Here is a 19,429-nt window from a genome sequence, read left to right as displayed (position 1 = left end):
GGCACCTTGTCCTATTACATCAGGACCCGTATTAATGTCACCTGCCTGGAATAACATCCTGATTTATGCAACAAATTGACCATCTATGTGTTGCACACGCCAGGACTAGAAGAATGAATGGAAGAATGAAAGTTGAATGTTAGAATATTAGGTAGACTAAAAATCGAAAATAGTGAGTATGTGAGTATGATTGAAGTGTGGTTTGGTACTGGGTAGGTCTTAATGTAGCATGAATTTCCCTCTCTTTCCCTCCCCCCACCAGTGTATGTCTTTTTATGCTCTAAAAATATCACGTGGATCTAAAATGCAATTTATTTTTGTACATTTTCGCTACCTCAACTCAAAGAATATAAAAAAATAAAAATATATATATATTTCTAATAATTTTCTCTTGAGTATACTTGGATTGACTTTGTTTTTGTCATATGCAGTGCCAGCTCCTGGGCTAATCACCCCTTATATACTGTTTGGATCCTCTAGCTAGGACCATTATATCCCTAGGCAGGGTGCTTTCTTTTTTTCTATTTTCAGTTTTCTCCCCCCTATGGCCTGCCTATATCCTTAAAAACCCATCGGGGAACCCCCTTCTTTTACACATTATTGCCTTCTATCACACTCTGCACAAGGTCCCTAGTACCCTGCAAAAACTATATTATGGATTGTTGTCAGTTATGCGACAGCACTGAATGGGTAGAATAAACAAGATGCTCCAGGACTAGAGCTCAGGCACTGAATGTATGGGTTTGGTTTATTTTATAACCTGTGGCAGACTTTGTTTAGACAGAGGAGCTCTTTGACAGGATTTGTCGTAGTCAATCTGTGCCTGAATTCTGGCCCAGCTGTATCTGATCCCTTTGCTGGGAAAGACAGCAGCCTGGCCTGCACCAGATTAGGCTGTTGAATTATACACGCACACAGGTAAATGGGGAGTTAGACTGCTCTGGGGGATCTGGCAGATTAGCACACCTATACTTAGGCAAAGATAAGTAGGAGTACAATTATTTATCTTCATATAATCTAATACAATTGTTGAATTATTCATCCTGTTTACCATTCTTATCATGCTGGTGACAGTGCTTTGCTTCATCTTATTTATCATTGCAGCGTATATATTTAACAAAAGATTCGAGGTACCTCAATAAATATTTGAAACACCACTTGCGTATTTCTTGTGTACCACTTTGGGCATGCCTGAGTTATTAACAAAAGGGTAAGATTTGTTTCCACAATTTCCTAGGGGGAATTTGGATTGTCATGTTCTAAGGTTGCAGACACCATCCTGTGCCCTGTCAGGTTAGGGGCTTAGATGGCACACTGTGAGCTAGCCAGGTACCAGGTCAACATATTCTGATGGTATGTGCGGATTCAGTCCCACATAGTTTTGAAGCTTATGTTGCCCAAACACACAGTCTTACAGAGAAAATAGGAACAGATTTATCTGTCAACTGGTAGAATAGGATTTGAAAATAGATTTTCTCTTGTCAGTTATGGTGATAGTTTGTGACACAGGAGAGGTCTAACTGGCCAAAAAACAGGTTTTACCCTAAACATCCTTATACCAACTGGGCTGGTTTTTTCCCAGAGTCGACCAGAAAAAGTAACAGGATGAGGTCACTGAGAGGTGAGAGCTGAGCTTTCCTTGGGGACTCCCTTACACATGACATATGTACTATTACCATTTTAACAGTGTTTACTGCAACTTAAGATTACTGGGCATTCCCAGCCTGAGCACAGGAAATTTGTAATGGTTTGAATTTATAAAAGATCCAGTGCTTGAGAAGCTAATTCATATCATCATATTTGACTTCCATGTACCTGCTCATAGATGAAGCGCCAAAGCTCTATTTTCAGTTTTATACTTTTTAGGCTTTTGTCACAAAGTTGGGCTTTCATTTTCTTCTTGCCCTTTGAAAAATATACTTTTTAAAACAATGGACTCTGAGAGTGACTTTTCCTTCTCTTCAAATTCCTCATTCACGACCTACAAATCAGATACATTCCCCTCCGTATTGGGAAGCTTGGTGGGGTAGTGTCTTCCTTGGAAGACATGTTGTTCGGAGATAAAGACACGTAGTAGAATTTCACAAACCTGAATGACAAATCAAATGCATTTTCAAGATGAGGGGTGCATATATTCATATGAAACCCTTTCAAAAAGACTAGCATTCATAATAATCTATATTTAACAATAGTACATCAATGATACATCAACCTAAGAAGGAAAGAAGAATTCAGTTTGTTAACAGTCAAACATATTTTTTCTTGTTAACTTACTAGGACATCTTCAACAGTTCATTACTTTCAGGCTTCCACACACCTCGCACTAGTTGTTCAAAATTAGAGATTAGACCACCACCAGCACCTACGAACAAGCAGTAAAGATTAATATTTTATTTATTTATTCAGTCATTTTTGATACAGCACTATTAAATCCAAAAGGTTGAAGGTTCATTTGCAGAAGGGACCTGTTTGACACTGACAAATATTTTGGACAGTATACATTAGCAGAACAAAAAAGTTCAGACCATAATGGTATCAGAGAAAAGCGCATTGAAACGTATATATGAAGGTGTTGAAACAAGTAGATTCAAACAAACAAATGAGTTACTCGCCTTCGGTAATGCTCTTTCTGGTGGATACTTTAATTGCAGATTCCTCACAATTTAAATATTCCCCAAGCTTCAGACTGTATCTGAACACTTTTCAGCAGTACCCCTGTGTGTGTCAGTAGAAGGTGCTGTGTGGCTCCATGCCATCATTTTGATACAGACGCGATGTGCAGAGCTGCTTATGAGGTACACCTATTAGAGCTGCCATTTACTACTTGCTTGGCAGTCTGCACCCCCAATGGCAGAGTCCAGTAGCAAGCTGGCTTTGATCAGAGTGCAGATATCCAGTCTTCGGACCATTTTAGAAGGGAAAAGAATCCAGTTCACAGGATAGGTAGTATGGGATGGTTGGTTAGGAATCTGCGGATGGCAGATGTTGGCGGAATTGTCGTATTGTGACAGAGAGGCCCAAAGTACAAGCCTGCTATCTTTAAATCACTTGAGGGCAGAGTCTGCTTTCGCGCTGAAATGGTGAGAGCCATCGAAGGGCATGTCAGAGAGAGAAGATTTGACATCTGAGGAGAAGCCAGTAGGGTTCCTCCAAGCATGTTGCCTGAGCGCCACACTGATACTTATAGTTCAAGCTGGGAAGTACGTAAAGTCCAGCCACAGCTAATGAAAAATTCTGTCCCACCGCGGCCGTCTTGGCTAGCCTGTGTGATAGAAGGTTGTAGGGCCTCAGGCACAGCAGGAAGCAACAGGCAACACAGTCTCAAAATGCATGTGAGTAGTAGCCAAGCAAGCAGCTGGCATTGACTGAACACAGGGCAAGGCTAGTGGATGAGAATAATTCACTTTCCAGAGATTTCGATACGCTTGGATTCACGATCCAGTGGAGTGGTGGGTAAAGCCTTTGGATTTATCCTGCTGGCACATGCCTAAACCACCAAACATTCATGAGTTGGATACTGTGTCAAGAAGGCGGAGTCGCCCAGAGCAGAGGAAAGGTGGTAAACTATATGCTTATTTACTGGTGGCCCAGAGCATTCTTTGCCCATGCCCCAACTAGGATATCCATCAGGGCAGCATAAAAAGGCAGAAGGGGCTCTGTGCGTGTCTAACCAGGTTGGTGGATTGTGAGCAATTGGAGGCTAAGGACATCAGCCACCCTCTTCCTCACCACAGTGAAGGAGGAGCTACACTCTGTGGCAGGCCTGGGGGGAGATCAGTCCAGTGTCTGGAACAGTATCCAGGCCACAGGCACCTTGTAATTACTCCTTCAAGTTATCAGTGTGCTGAGGTACTAGTTTGTTCCCATCTACATATTTGTCGGTGTGTGAATTATTCCCAAAATGTTTGTTGATAACCTGAGCCTTTCTCCGAGGTAAGGGCATGTGTCAGAGTCCAGTAAGATGCCGAAAGGCTGCTACTCAGAGGGATCAGGGTGTGGGCTCAGTCGTGAGAGCATGAGCAGTTGTCTCGTCCTCCAATGTTGGCATCAGCATAGGGAGTGGCGGAAGGACCGAGAGGAACCATTATGTACATTTCTGTTGTGGCTCATGCCAAAGGATGGGACACCTTTTAAAACTGCTTTTAATCGACACTGATTAAGCAGACTTTCCCAAAGTTAGATTTGTAAAGTTATTAAGAAAATGTATAAGATATGGGATTCCTGTGCAAATGCTTCCTTTAGGTAACTGTTGTGTCATATTAAAGCTCTCAAATGCATTGTAATTCTATGTCAGGACCGGAGGCTTCGGATTATGCCTTCTATCTTCGCTTTTATTCTTTGCACAGCAGCGAAAACAAACTACATTTCCAATGAACACCTGGGAAAAAACAGAGTTCGAACATGAGTCCTTCCATTATGTCTGCACTCCTGCCAGCTCCCATAATGCCTCAGCTCTGGTTCCTCTTCCTCTTTCTTCGCTGCTCAGCAGCAAGTTAAGTCGTTTTTCTGCTTCTCTTGGGGTTTCTGCAGTGCTGGTTATCTGTGGCGATTCCCGCTTGGCAGATTTTATCTTTACAGATTCCCCTGTGTGTCACGGTTAGCGTGTGCGCGCCTAACATGACTTTGACCCGTTTTTGTCAAGTACAGTGCGGTGCAGTCATTCCGCCGCCAGGGGGCAGTCTTCCGAGGCCTGTGGTTCGCGCAAGTGGCTGCCTGTCTTGAGGGCTTTTTAGGCGCACTTTCCCCAGGCTGTGGGCCCCCGTTTGCCACCCGGTGTGACGCCCTGAGGGATAGGTTGTCCTGAATTCTGTTTGCACGCCCAGTGGGGTCTGTACCTTTCCTTTGACACCCTACGGGGTCGCAATTTCGGTGCCTGGGTTTGGTCCCGCGGGAACACTGTACCGGGTGGCTGCCCCGTAGTCAGTTGGGCTGGAGTGTTCCCCTTGGGCTCTGCCCATCCATTGTGTGCCTCAGTGCCACCCATATTTGCTCTGGGCCCCCTCCCAGCTTGGAAAGTAATCCTTCAGGCGCATTCATTAGTACTGTTAGGCGCTCTGGTATTCCTGCTAAGCCTAATTTAACTCACCATGCAGGACAAGCGTTATTATACAATATTAATTAGGTCCCCTTAGATGATGACTTCTACCAAGCGGTCGACAAGTTCATTTACAGGGCGGTGGTTCAGGTCATGGTCCCCTTGGAGCAGCGCCTCACAGCGAAGATGGAAGAGGCCTTCACTAAGTTAGCAGCTCTTGTCCCGCAGCACCCCCCCCACCCCGCCTCGCCCCCCCCCGGCCAAGAAGCCATGTACAAAGGGGGTGGACGCTTAGGCGTTTGCGCGTTTAAAACACGCGTTCGAAGCAGCGGAACGCCCCCAACTTCCCCCGCAGCAGCCCCCGGCCGGGACTGGCCCGCCTTCTCCTGGGACTGTGTCCCATGTTACCGGGGACGATGGGGATTCGCCTGACTCCGACGAGGAGGCTTGTTCCTCTAAATCCTGGCTCTCACCCCCCCCCAGCCAGGAGCGGGTGTTTCCGACATGTTGGACCCAAATCAGATTGTCCATCCTCGGTCTTCGGACTGGGTACCCGGGGACAAGGCGGCTCAGTATGTCGCTAGCCGCCTCCGCAAGCCCGTTGACAAGGACGCTCGTAGTCGCCTGCGGGCGGAGTGTCTGCGCCCTTCTCTAGAGGGCAAAGTAGCTTTGACCCCAGAAATTGATCAGAAAATGCCGACCTTTCTGGCCAAGTTCATCAGGGACCCGAAGAAGGGCATAGACAGGTCGTGGCACAGTTGCCAGGATAAACTGTTGGATGCAGCGGGCAGGTAACAAAAATCCTAGATATGGCAGAGGAAGCCAAGGTATCCGGTGACCTTATATCCCCTGAAGTTTTGTCTAACTGGGCGCAGAGGGCGATTGTATTCATAGGGAATGCAAACTGCGCGTTGTCCACTGAGAGAAGGAGGTCCCTCCTTATTAAGATTGACCCCAAGTTGGGGGACCTTGCCTCTTCGGAGGCCGGAGCGGTGGCGCAAGGGGGCCTCTTCAGGGACCCATTTGTCAAGGAACTGGGCAAATTCGTAGCCACGTTTACGTCCCTAGACAGGGAGCAGTCTAACATCAAGAAAGTCTTTACCCCTCGGGTTTTTGACAGAGCCGGAGGTGGCAGGGGCCGCTCGTTCGGCCGTGGGGGAAGCTCAGATCGTGGGCAAGGCTCCGGGCGGGGACAGTTTCAAGACAATTCCCACTTTAACAACTTTTATACCACGAGAGGACAGCGATTCCGGAGCCCTGGAGGCCAGAGAGGACAGCACCAAGGTGCTGGAAGAGGTGAGTGTGCTGCCCTCAGCGAGTTTGCGGGTTGGGGGGCGCTTCCGCAGTTTCTACCAGCGTGGGTGTCCCTTACCAGCGACGCATGGGTGCTGCAGACGGTGCAGGGCTTCCAGCTGGAGTTCCATGGCCGTCCTTGTCAGCCTTAACGCCCCCCTCCCATTTCCTTTTCACAGCAAGATGCAGATTTGGTGCGCGAAGAGGTTTTCGCCCTCCTTCAAAAAGGGGCAATTTGCTGCGCGCGCGAGAATACGGGAGGTTTCCTAAGCAACCTTTTTTTGGTCGAAAAGGTTGATGGCGGCCGTCGGCCGGTTATCAATCTAAAGGAATTCAACCAGTAGTTGGTATATCGCCAATTCAAAATGGAAGGTATACATCTCTTGCGGGATGTTTTGCGTCCGTCGGATTGGATGGTCAGGCTCGACCTGAAGGACGCCTACCTTACGGTCCCTATCCCCCCCCGCCCCCACCCCCATCACCTCTTCCTGCAGTTCCAATGGGACAGGCGAACTTACGAATTCACCACTCTTCCTTTCGGTCTATCCTCCACGCTGTGGTGCTTCACGAAGGTCCTTCGACCAGTGGTGGAGTTTCTGCAGGCAAGGGGCGCCAGGATGATAGTGTTCTTGGACGACATGCTGTTTCTGGACCAGTGTCCCAGGCGGCTTTCGTCCCTGTTGCAAACGGCGATCAACCTTCTACAAGGTTTGGGTTTTGTCATCAACGAGGGGAAGTCCCTCCTCGTTCCGGTCCAGTGTGCAACCTTTTTGGGGTTCAATATCGACTCAGTGGCCGCCACCTTCAGCCTCCTGGCCAGGAAGATGGCGAAGATCAGACACGAGCTGCGCCCTGGCGAAGACCCAGATTTCGCTACGGCAGTTGGCACGGTTAGTCGGCCTCCTATCGTCCTCCATTCAGGCAATTTTCCCGGGGCCCTTGCATTATCGGGCCATGCAGCGCCTGAAGGCTTACCATCTTCGGCAGGGTTTAACGTACTCACAAATGATTCCACTATCGGAGGAAGTGTGGGACGAGATGAGATGGTGGCTTACCCACATGGAGGCCTGGAATGGGCATGCGATTTTCGGTTCAGCACCAGATGTGGTGATTGAGTCAGAAGCCAGAAGTTCCGGTTGGGGGGGCCCGGTGCGGAGAGTTCTCCACCGGTGGAGCCTGGTCTGTTCAGGAGCAGTCATTGCACATCAACTGCTTGGAGTTACTGGCAGGGTCCTTTGCCGTCCAGTGCTGGATGAAGGACAAGGTGCAGTTGTGTGTCCTTCTCAGGATGGACAATGTCTCGGCGGTCCGGTACATCAACCACCTGGGGGGCACCAGGTTGCGAATGCTAGCAGGCCTGGCCAAGGACTTCTGGCATTTCTGCCTGGACCACCAGGTTTCGGTTACAGCGGAGTACCTGTCGGGTCAGGAGAACAAGGTGGCCGACTGGCACTCCCGGCACTTCCTGGACTCCAGCGTCTGGAAGCTAGATCCTCAGGTGTTCTCGCTCCTGTCGGAGTTTTGGGGCCCTTTTTCGGTGGACCTCTTGGCGTCATAGCTGGACCATCAACTTCCGAGGTTCTTCAGTTGGCGCCTGGACCCTCTGGCGGAGGCGACGGATGCTTTTCTGCAGGACTGGTCCAAGGAAAACGGATATGCGTTTCCCCCGTTCTCCATGATAACGCGTGTGTCGGCGTTGTTGCGGCGCCAAGCGGCGGACATAGTCCTGATCACTCCATGGTGGAGATCACAAGTCTGATTTCCAGTTCTTCTGGAACTTTCCTGGGATTTTCCGATCCTATTCCCCCACTCTCCTCACATTCTGCTCAATCCCGACCGGATTCCCCACAGGTTGGTCCAGGAGGGATCCCTGAGATTAATGGCCTGCAGGATCTCTGGCCTTTCGGGGAAAGCAGAGGACCTGCTCTCCAAAGCATGGGCGGATAGCACGACCAAGAGGTACAGGTCAGCCTGGCATCGATGGCGTCGTTGGTGCGACGGGCTGTCGATCCTGTGGGGTCAGATGTAGTTTATGTCCTTAACTTTCTGGCAAGTTTGGCGGAGGATGGGTTGGCGTATCGGTCAATTAATACCTTCCGCACGGCAATTTCGGCTGGTCACGTTGTGGTCCAGGGTTCTCCGGTGGGGTGTTGTCTCCTGCGGGGGATTCGCATCTCGCTCCCTCCGGAGCCACGCTACTCCGTCCTTTGGGATGTGAACAGGGTGTTGAACCTTTTTCTTTCTTGGCAACCGAATAGGTTCCTGTCTCGCAAGGAGATATCGGCCAAGGTTGCTATGTTGTTGTGCCTGGTGTCATGCAGACGTGTGTCTGATGTGCGTGCTTTGGATGTCTCGGCCAGAGTGTTTTCACCGGATGGTGTTTCCTTTACAGTAAGTAGACGGACGAAATCGCACACAAGAGTTATTTCTTATCTGGCATTTCCGGACTCCCCTAAGTTGTGCGTGGTGCAGTGTCCCCCTGCTTATGAAGAGATGACTGATGACTCCCGCCCGCCGGGCGAAAGACAGCTGCTCATTGCGTTGCGCAGGCCATACAAGGCAGTTTCTTCCCCGATGATCGCCAGATGGGTGCGTTGGGTGATGCAAGAGGTGCGAATTGATACCAAACAGTTTGGTGCCCATTCAGCCTGAGGTGCAATGGCCTCGAAAGCATTTGCCCTAGGGCACGCCTGGAGGATCTGATGCGAGCGGCCGATTGGTCCTCAGATTCCACTTTCAAAAGATTCTATTTCAAGCCAGTATTGGAGGTGGCGAGGGTTGTTGTCGACAAGCTTTGAACTAGCATAATCCGAAGCCTCTGGTCCTGACATAGAATGAAAATTTGCCCAGCCATTGGTGCTGGTAAGTTTCAATTCTATTAAGGACTCGGAGGCGAGGATTATCCCTCCCAATGACTTCAAGGAAGTGGACCCTCCCCGTATGGTTGTAAGTAATTTGTTTTCCTGGAGCTGTTTATATGTTTTTTCTGGTATTGCTTTGTTACAGCTTTCTTTGTTGAGTTGGTATGGTTGGTCGGAGGTACAGTCATTGACACTGCCTCTTTTGCAGGAAATGATGGTCCCAAACAGGATGCATGAAAACTGTTCAACGTGTGCTTCACGCGAAGGAAGAGGAACAAGAGCTGAGGCATTATGGGAGCTGGCAGGAGTGCAGACATAATGGAAGGACTCATGTTGGAACTCTGTTTTTTCCCAGGTGTTCATGGGAAATGTAGTTTGTTTGGTTGTTTTCGCTGCTGTGCAAAGAATAAAAGCGAAGATAGAAGGCATAATCCTCGCCTCCGAGTCCTTAATAGAATTGAAACTTACCAGCACCAATGGCTGGGCAAATTTTCATTCTAGCAGCTAAGAACAGGATTCATTCTGCACATTTTAGACCAAAAGGTCACGTAAAATTAAATATACATCTCATACCATGCTGCCATCATCAGATGATAACAGAACAAAAATGTAGGAGCATAACAGGAATTCTTCTAAGAGGGGAAGTGAGAACGCAGATAGATAAATAGAAAAAATATCCACTGCATTGCAAGCAGGTTAATGTGAACCAAAACCATTCTCTTCATTGCAATCACATATATGAAACCAAAGGCATTAATAAAAGCATTTAGTTGTGATTAATATACTTCAGAAATGTGTGCAGGACACGTCACATACATTTTTCAAATACCGTTTAACAATAGTTAGAAATTTGTTTGAAATACGTTTTGCCTTTAAAGTAAAAACAGTTTTGTATAATGATAATGGAGGTTGTTTAAAATAAAAACAGCAGAAGATCTGCTAGTCTCATATAGAAACAAATGTGCAGGGATAGCTGCCTAAAATAAATGCTAACCGTGGGCTGAACCAGAATGTGAATGACACTTCAACAAAGCAATGGTTGAAAGAAGCTGGCCCAAAGTGCCTTTATGTATGCCTGTGTGTTATATGTTTCAAGCATTATGCATTAATTTCAACTGATCTGACAAGGCTGCAAAAGCTGGCCTTTAAAACTGACCTAAAAATAACAAACACCTGTAAATTGGCTGTAGTACCCTCATGATCTTCACATTTGCAAATACTAAGTAAGGATTCCCAACTGGGTAGAAGTTAAAGTGTTTTAGATTTAAGTAAGCAGGTTTTGATAGTATCAGAGTGATTTTATGACGGCTACAACTGTTTAAGACAGATACGTAGCTCCAGACCATGACGCTGGAAAGAGGACCATTAGTCATGGACTTGATGGATTGGCATAGTTGCAAGCAGCTGTCAAATTCAGAGAATGGCTGCAGCATTAGGGTCTGATGTGGCTTAAACCTAAACCCAGAAGGCTGATACTACTGATTATCACAAGAAAAAGAAGGAAAAGTTACTTACCTGTAACCCAAGTCCTCCTCCAGGGGAATCATCATCAAAGTTATGAACACTGAAATTTCAAGGCCAGTGTGCGAGATGCTGGCGCCCTTTACCAAACATATATACCAATATGTTGGAGATCGGGTTACTGGTTGAAGGGGGTTTGAGACCCTACTCAAGCAGGAACCACAATCTCTGTCAGGGTGAGACACAAGCAAACTCCACATTAACCTGTGCTCACCCCTCTGGTAGCTTGGTTCAAAGTACTCAGGCTAACATTAGAGATAATGTGTAAAGTATTCATGCAGCATTTCAAACTGTAATAAAGTGAAAACACAAGTTACATAACACAAGAAAACCACCACATCAATTTAGAAAACTAGAGTAAAATTCAATAAATTATTTGAGACCAAAACAACAAAAATCCAATCCGCAGAACCAGAGATATGCTATTTTAAAGATTTAAGAGAAAATAGTGCCTAGAAGCACCAAGCGTCAACTGTGATTATCTGGTTGTACCAGACTAGCACAAAGCCACAAGTTCAGGCCAACCAAAATGGAGCATGGGACGGTTACAGGGACCAAGTTAGGCATGCTAGACAAGAGCTGTTTGCAGAGCGTTTAGAGATCCAGCCTTGAAGATGCGTCGCACCCCGGTTGGTTCTGAAGAAGTAGTGGGCCTTGCAAAGAGGAATATGTTATCAAGGATGCTGTCAATGAGGGACTACCCATGCAAAGGCCTGTGGCGAGGATGCGTTGCGCAGCGGTAGCTCCGAGGAGGTTGCAGGCTGCCATCAGAAGTCATGCGTCAGGGATGCGTCACGCAGCAGCGGTTCCAAAGCAGAGATGTGTAGCGCTGCATCAGTTCTGACCCCAGGACCACAACTGGGCTCGCAGAGCACCTTCAGGTCCACTTCCAAAGGTTCAGGACTGGGGTGGCAACATTTGGAGGACAAGACCCAAAGCAGATCGAGTCAAGGTGCTGGGTTTGAAATGGTTGGAACCTGTTATTTACCTGAGGCTTCTGATCAGAAGGCCAGTCAACTGGTCCTTGGAGTCACTCTGGTGGTTCTACGTTCATGATGCAGGTCCTATATTCAGGCAGTAGTCCTTCTGAGTATTCCACACGTTCAAGGATGAACTGAAGAGTTGGGTGTGAGGGTCCAATATTTATAGCTGGTGCTCACTTTGAAGTAGAAGGTTCTGGAGATTACCTCCCCCAGTGTTGTTTCTGGAATTCCCCGTCTCCCTGCCCTAGCCCCAAATTGCCTGGGGTCACAAAAGACTAGTGTTGAACCCTTTGTGAGTGTGCTCAAACAGAGCATTTGTGATGTGAAAATGTGGTAGGTGACAGCTCCTCTCCATCATCAAGTCAGAGATGGTACATCCTGCCAACACCTACGGCCCTTTTTCTTACTCTCTGAGAGCAATACACAGAGGCCAACTACAGGCTACACCTAGTCATGTGACCCCAGGATATAGGCAGCCGGCATCAAATGTTATGTTACCAGAATTTATTGAGCGCACATACACCAATCAGTTTCAAGGGGCTAGAGTAAGATGGAACTGATCACAATGCTGTTGAATGAGGCACTAACTTATACCTGTCTGAATATCCATGTTTTTAGAAATTCTCTACTTTCATGTGGCATGGGGCTGTTCTGATCTAAAGAGGAAAGGGAATATAGATGTGGGTGGCAATGACTGAGAATCTGGTGCCACCCCTGCTCTTCTTTTTTGACTTTGTTACTGACAGGTAGTTCATGAGAGCGGAACACAGTGTTCGTTTGGGGATGGAGTCCTGTATTCTAGATGTAATGAAAAAAGGACTTTTGCCATTATGAGTTTTAATAACAATTCAACTTATTTCGAAGATAGACCTTTATTAAATAGGCAGCAAGTGGAGGTCTTTCAACAGAGAGGCAATATGGCAGTGCCTAGTTTGTCGAAATATTAATCGGGCTGCCTGGTTCTGAGCAATTTGAAGCCTACGAAGGAGGCACTTAGAGAGGCCAACATAGAGGGAGTTGGAGTTATCTATTCTAGAAAGAACCAGGGCAATTACAACTTGAATGGGGGCCTATGAAGTAAGGAACTTAGCAATTTTCCTAATTCTGCAGATCACTAAGAAACAGGAAGAAATCACCGCCCCAAGTAGGGGGTCCATTGATAGTTCACCATCAATAAGACCTAACAGAATCCTTGGGAGATGGACAAACTCCCATCTTGGGAGGCCAGAATGATACGTTTCAGTAGTCAGGCTTACTCTTAGTGATGACAATCGTTGCTTTATCTGAGTTTAGTTTAAGATGGTTGCTGTTCATCCAGTCACGGATGAAGAGCATCATATTTTGTAAAATATATTTTGACTCAGGGGAGTTGGGGCAAGAAAATATCTAGTTTCTAAAAGTGGCATTTTCAGAATTGGGCATTAAAATGGATTAGATACTTACCTGTAATCATAGTTCTCTTCCAGGGGTATCCTCATCAAAGTCATAAGCATTAGAATATTCCCGCCCATGCGCGGGACCCCGGAAACACTATATTATATGTGCCCCACATATATATATATATATATATACATATATAAATAATATATATATAAAAACATGCAATAGCAGCCAAATAACATCAGAGCTGAAATATGCTGTGAAGAATTTCCACCATACATGAATAATAAGCATTAGAAACATGAGAAACAACACCAAAGACTGTTTAGAAACTGTTTTAACCCCTTCCATGCTCATGACGGAACAGTTCCGTCATGAGCATAAGGTGGCCTGTGCTTATGTCGGAACCGTTCCGTCATGGTTCCATAGGCCCAATGGAACGTTCAGCACCGGGGGAAAATCCGTGCAGCACAGAAGGGGTTAATGCTCAGAAAGCAGTAGAAATTCTCATAAGACACTGGAAGCATAAGAAGCTCCCAGGCTGCATTGCAAACACACAGTCTAAAAAGACTGAAAAGCTAACCTGCAGCTGAATAGCAATAAACTGACACCGTGCCTTTAAGGCACTCATGACCCCCTGTATCCCATCATGCCCCAGGGGTGACAGTTAGGTCAGTTGTTCTTTTCGGAGACTGAAAAACAAACCCAATAACAAATAGGTTAACAATATCTCCTTTTTAAAGAGTATCCTTTGCCCGGGGAGGCGGGAGGGTTGCTTATGACTTTGATGAGGATACCCCTGGAAGAGAACTAGGATTACAGGTAAGTAACTAATTCTCTCTTCCAGGGGATCCTCATCAATAGTCATAAGCATTAGAATAGAATAGCGAGCCTCTCCTCATCCCTGCGGGCAAAGAAATGATAAGATAGTAATCTCATCAACAAGTCTGAGTAGACTAAAGACTACCCAAACAGATTCCTCAAGGAGGCCTGCCCTACTTGAGTATCGGCCCTGGAATCAGATTCGAGGCAGTAATGCCTTGTAAAGGTATGAACTGATTTCCAGGTTGCAGCCTTGCATATTTCTGACATTGGAATGTCATGCAAGAAAGCTACTGTAGCGGCTTTCCCTCTAGTGGAATGCGCTTTTGGTGACATCAACAAAGGCTTGCCTGCAAGCTGATAGGCCAATTTAATGCAAAAGACAATCCATCTGAAGATGGACCTCTTGGCCACTGGAAAACCTGTTCTCTTTGAGCCATAGTTCACAAACAGTTGGTCCATTTTCCTAATCCCTTTAGACTTTTCCAAATAAAACTTTAGCACTCTCTTAAGATCTAAGGAGTGAAGTGACCGCTCGGCTGGGGTCGTAGGGTTTGGAAAAAAGGAAGGGAGGGAAATAGACTGATTTATATGAAAATCAGAGATGACCTTAGGCAAGAAAGATGGATGAGCTCTTAGGACTACTCTGTTGTGGTGGAAAACAGTATATGGTTCTTTCGCACAGAGTGCTTGTATCTCACTTACTCTGCGCGCAGAGGTAATTGCCACCAAAAAGGCTGCCTTCCAAGAAAGATGTTGCAAGGAAGCCTTGTGGATGGGCTCGAAAGGAGGTGACATTAACCTGGATAGAACTAGATTTAATTCCCAAGGAGGAGAAGGATTTCGCACAGGGGTTACACTTTCTTCAACCCCTGGAGGAAGTCCTTAACCACTGGAACCTGAAAGAAAGACATCTGATCAGGTGATTTTCTGTATGCTACAACAGCTGACAAATGCACTCTAATAGAAGAGTACTTTAAACCAGCAGTTGCCAGGGAAAGGAGGTATGGTAAGATGAAGTCCTCCTGCCCCTTAGTCGGATCCAAGTGATGATCCCTGCACCACAAGTAAAATCTTTTCAACTTGAACGCATAGGACGCTCTCGTGGAAGGTCTCTTAGCCTCCTTTAAAATGTTCATGCATTCGGGAGGCAAGTTCAAATGTCCATATTGCAGGAGCCATGCTGTTTGGTTCAATGATGGGAGGTTGGGATGCTTTATCCTCCCGTTCATCTTGCTCAACAGGTCCGGCCTGCAAGGGAGCCGTTTGTGTGGACACACAGACAGATGTAGAAGGTCCGGGTACCACCACTGCCAAGGCCAAACCGGAGCAATCAGGATCATTTCCATGTTCGACCTGAGGAGCTTGGAAACTACTCTCGGAATCAGCGCTAGGGGAGGAAATGCGTATGCGAACATCCCTGCCCAATCCATCAGTAGAGCGTTCCCCTGCGTTCCTGGCCGGTGGAACCTGGACGCGAAGGCGTGGCATTTGGTGTTTTCGTCGTCTGCAAACAAGTCTATGGATGGACGACCCCAGCAACGAAAAAGCTCTTCTACTACTTCGTCGTTTAGCACCCAGTCTGGCTGATCTTTGAAGTGCCTGCTGAGTGCATCTGCTTTTACGTTCAACTCGCCCGGAAGGTGCACTGTCATTACTGTGAGATCTCGAGAGAGAAGCCAATGCCAGATTGCCAGAGCCTCTCGAGAGAGTGGGCGAGATCTTGTGCCTCCTTGTTTGTTCAGATAGAACATGGTGGTTGTATTGTCCGTCTGAACTAGGACTGAGTTGGATTCGATCGCTGGTAAGAAAGCTTTGAGAGCCAGGAATACCGCTCTGAGTTCCAGCATGTTCCAGCATGCTCCTGCGCAGACCACTAGCCTTGAATTTGAAGCGGACCCATGTGCGCTCCCCAGCCTTGCAGGGAGGCATCCGTCACTATAGACTGGGAAGGAACAGGTTGGTGAAACGGTACCCCCACCAGCACATTCTTTCTCCGAGTCCACCATTTGACGGCCTCTTTCGTCACCTGGGAAAGAGTGATACGATCTTCCCAGCGCCCTGTCGCTTGGTCCCACTGATCCTCCAGAGCCTGTTGTATTGGACGCATTCTCAGCCTGGCGTTTGGGATGAGAAAAATGCAGGACGCCATGGAACCCAGCAGGGATGCTACTTGTCGGGCTGTTGGAAGCCGAGACTCTAGCAGAATCCCACATTTCTGACTCATGGAAAAAAGTCTCTCCTCCGAAGGAAACGCTTTTCCCAAGCTTGTGTCCAGAACGGAGCGCAGGTAGTGGATGGACTGAGTAAGTCGCTGGACTAACTTCTCCAGGTTCACATGGAGGCCGAGCCTGTGCAGCTAGTGCAGGCACAGTTGCAGATCGTGCGTTACTTGTACCGGAGATGGACCTTTTAGGAGCCAGTCGTCCAGGTATGGGTAAATGAAGAGACCCTTTTTGTGAAGAAAAGCCGCCACCACTGCCATGCATTTGGTGAAGACTCGTGGTGCGGACTTGAGACCGAAGGGTAACACCTTGTACTGGTAGTGTTTGTTCCCTACGACAAACCTCAGGTACTTGTGATGTTGTTGAGCAATTGGGATGTGAAAGTACGCATCTTGCAGATCCACCAAACACATCCAATCTCCGGCTTGAAGATGTGGACATATTTGGTGAAGCGCTAACATGCAGAACTTTTCTTTGACGATGACTTTGTTTAATAGTCGAGGTCGAGTATTGGTCTGAACTTGTCCTCCTGATCTTTTTTGGGTACAAGGAAATATCTGGAGTAAACTCCCTTTCCTCTTAGAGCGGGGGGGGAACCTCCTCTATCGCTCTCTTTTGCAGTAGGACTTTCACCTCTCGCCGGAGCAAGCTTAGCTGGTGAGGGCAAGAGCTCTTTGGAGGGATGCTCTCCAGAGGAGCACGGAAACATATCTTGTATCCATTGCGCAGTATATTCAGCACCCACTGATCTTTTGTGATGCTGACCCACTCTGCCAGGTGTTGTGAAGCACTTCCTCCCACTGGAGTGGGTAACGACGCCAGAGGAAGCCGCTGTTCAGGTCTTTCCTCCTCTTGTGGTGTTGGAGGACTGTTGGTGACCTCCTCTACCTCTGCTGGGGTTTCCCTTGGGTTTTATTTTGGGACCACTGAGGGGTTTGAACCCTCTGTTGAGCCCCTCTCCCCCTGTTGGTCTTGAAGCGGCGCTTGAATTCTTTTTTCTTCTCCAAGCCCACCGCCTTCACCGTATCCAGGTCCGTCTTCATTCGGGTCATCTCTTCGTCCGCATGCTCCCCAAAGAGAGCAGAACCCGAAAAGGGGAGATTAAGTATACGATGCTGAGCATCCGGCTTCAGACCTGTAAGGCGCAACCAGGCCGATCTTCTGGCACAAACCCCATGTGAATAGGAATGAGCCGAAAGCACTGCACCATCCGTAGCCGTGCTTATCATCTGATTCGCCACCAGACACCCCTCTGTAACAGTTTCTTCAAAGTCCTGCTGGTCTTCTTTTGGCAGTTTGGCTTTGAATCTTTCCATAGAGTCCCATAAGGCTCTGTCGTATCGACCCAGAAGTGCAGCTGCACTAGCAACCTTAAGAGTGGAAGCAGCTGAGTTGCAAACCTTTCGACCCCAGGAGTCTTGAGCTTTGCTGTCCTTATCTGGTGGGACTGAAGAGGAACCAGCGACAGCATGTGTCTTCCTCGCCGCTGCCACAATTACAGAGTCTGCTGGAGGGTCAGATTTTACAAACACCGGGTCAGAAGATGCCGGTTTGTACTTCTTCTGACTGCGGGCTGGTACCGCTCTGATCGCCGCTGGGGTTAGGAAAACCTCTTTGACAGGATCCATAATCCCCGGGACTAAAGGCAGCAGAGGCCGGGAGATGGCTTTCTTGTGTAATGTCTCAAAAATGACTGTCGTTACTTGAGGGACAGACATCTCAATGTTCAGTTTCAGTGCTCCTCTTTGCAGTACATCCAGATACGTGCCAATGTCATCCACTGGGGAGGACCTGGACGTAGGACTGTCCGTCAACGTAGGGGAGTAGTCCCTCTTGGACGATCTGGTAGAAGAGGTAGAGGAAGTAGACGGAGTACGTCGACGTCTACGGTGAGCACTGTGTCTCCGCTCTCTCGACCTTTTTGGACGCTCCTCCTGTCTAGGAGAGCGAGACCTGATCCGATCTTCTGTTCGAGGTTCCCTTCTAGGAGATCGGGATCTTCTGGGAGATCTGGCTTGTGATCTCACGGGTGATTTGCGCCTAGGAGAGCGAGACCTGATCCGATCTTCTGTCCGAGGTTCCCTTCTAGGAGATCGGGATCTTCTGGGCAATTTGGCTGGTGGTCTCACAGGTGATTTTCGTCTGGGAGGGCTACGCTTGTCCATCTCCTCCAACAGATCCTGAAGCGGAGACCTGTGGTGTGGGCTGGCATATTCCTGCATACGCTTGGTAGCCCCAGAATCTCGCCAATGGTCCAACGATTTGTACCATCTAGGTGACAACCTGATTTGCTCGACCGAAGGATCTGGCCGACGCTCAGGAGATCTGTGCACAGGACTTCTGGACCTTGAAGGTTCAGTTGAGGATCCAGAGTACCGTGAAGATGAATGACGGGAAGCAGACTCCATCACCATGATCGCATCTGAATGCCTCGACGTCGAGCGTTCTTCTCTCGCCGTCGAACGCCTTCGAGGAGTCGGCGGGTCAAACAATCTCGACCTCGAATGTCCATGAGAGGGTCTGTAGTCTCTCGACGTTGAGCGGCGATGAGCAGCCATCGACGGAGTCCTCTGTCTTGACGTCGAACGGCGATGACCGGCCATCGACGGAGCCCTCTGCCTCGACGTCGAACGGCGATGACCAGCCGTCGACGGAGCTCCCTCTATCGACGTCGAACGACGATGTCCCGTCGTCGACGGAAGCTTCTCTCTCGACGTCGAACGACGATGTCCAGTCGTCGACGGAGCTCCCTGCCTCTATGTCGAACGGCGATGGCCGGCCGTCGACGGAGTTCTCTGTCTCGACGTCGAGTGCCTGTGCGACGACGGCAGAGGTGTATTGGGCACCCTCGACGCCGAGCGCCGACGAGGCACTGACGGAGACTGCGTCCTCGACGCCGATCGACGAGCTACTGTCGACGGCGGAGGGGTCTTGGTACTCGACGCCGAACGCAGCTTCTTGGACGACGGCAGAGGGGTCACACTTCTCGACGCCGGTCGTCGCCTGGTTGACGACGGCGGAGTGACCTCCCTCGACGCCGGTCGTCGCCTGGTTGACGACGGCGGAGGGGTAATGGATCTCGACGCCGACCGTCGCCCGGTTGACGGCGGCGGAGGGGATTTCGACGACGGAGCTGGATCTTTCGACGTCGTCGACATACCTGGTCTTCTCTTCGACGGCGAGCCCGCCGTCGACGGTAGTTTTGAAGAGGAAAACTCCACCGGTGGTTCTTTTCTCAGCGCCGAGCCCGACGCTGAGTAGAAGGGTATGAAGACTTCTTTTTTGAAGATGTATGAACCTTCTTGGAGC

The 19,429-nt window shown here is 48.3% G+C and overlaps 1 protein-coding gene across 1 annotated transcript in view; it reads right to left on the bottom strand.

The window, feature by feature from the left end:
• TMEM38B (transmembrane protein 38B) overlaps nucleotides 1–19,429 on the bottom strand; it is a 446,812-nt gene that overhangs the window by 89,691 nt on the left and 337,692 nt on the right. Inside the window, exon 4 of the mRNA XM_086962072.1 lies at nucleotides 2,275–2,362. Coding sequence (XP_086818198.1) covers nucleotides 2,275–2,362 — 88 coding nt within the window. The remainder of the gene's footprint in view (nucleotides 1–2,274; nucleotides 2,363–19,429) is intronic.

This window comes from Lissotriton vulgaris, chromosome 3_1, assembly GCF_964263255.1.
Source record: "Lissotriton vulgaris chromosome 3_1, aLisVul1.2, whole genome shotgun sequence".
Classification (NCBI taxonomy): domain Eukaryota; kingdom Metazoa; phylum Chordata; class Amphibia; order Caudata; family Salamandridae; genus Lissotriton; species Lissotriton vulgaris.
This window is presented reverse-complemented; position numbering and strand designations above follow the sequence as displayed.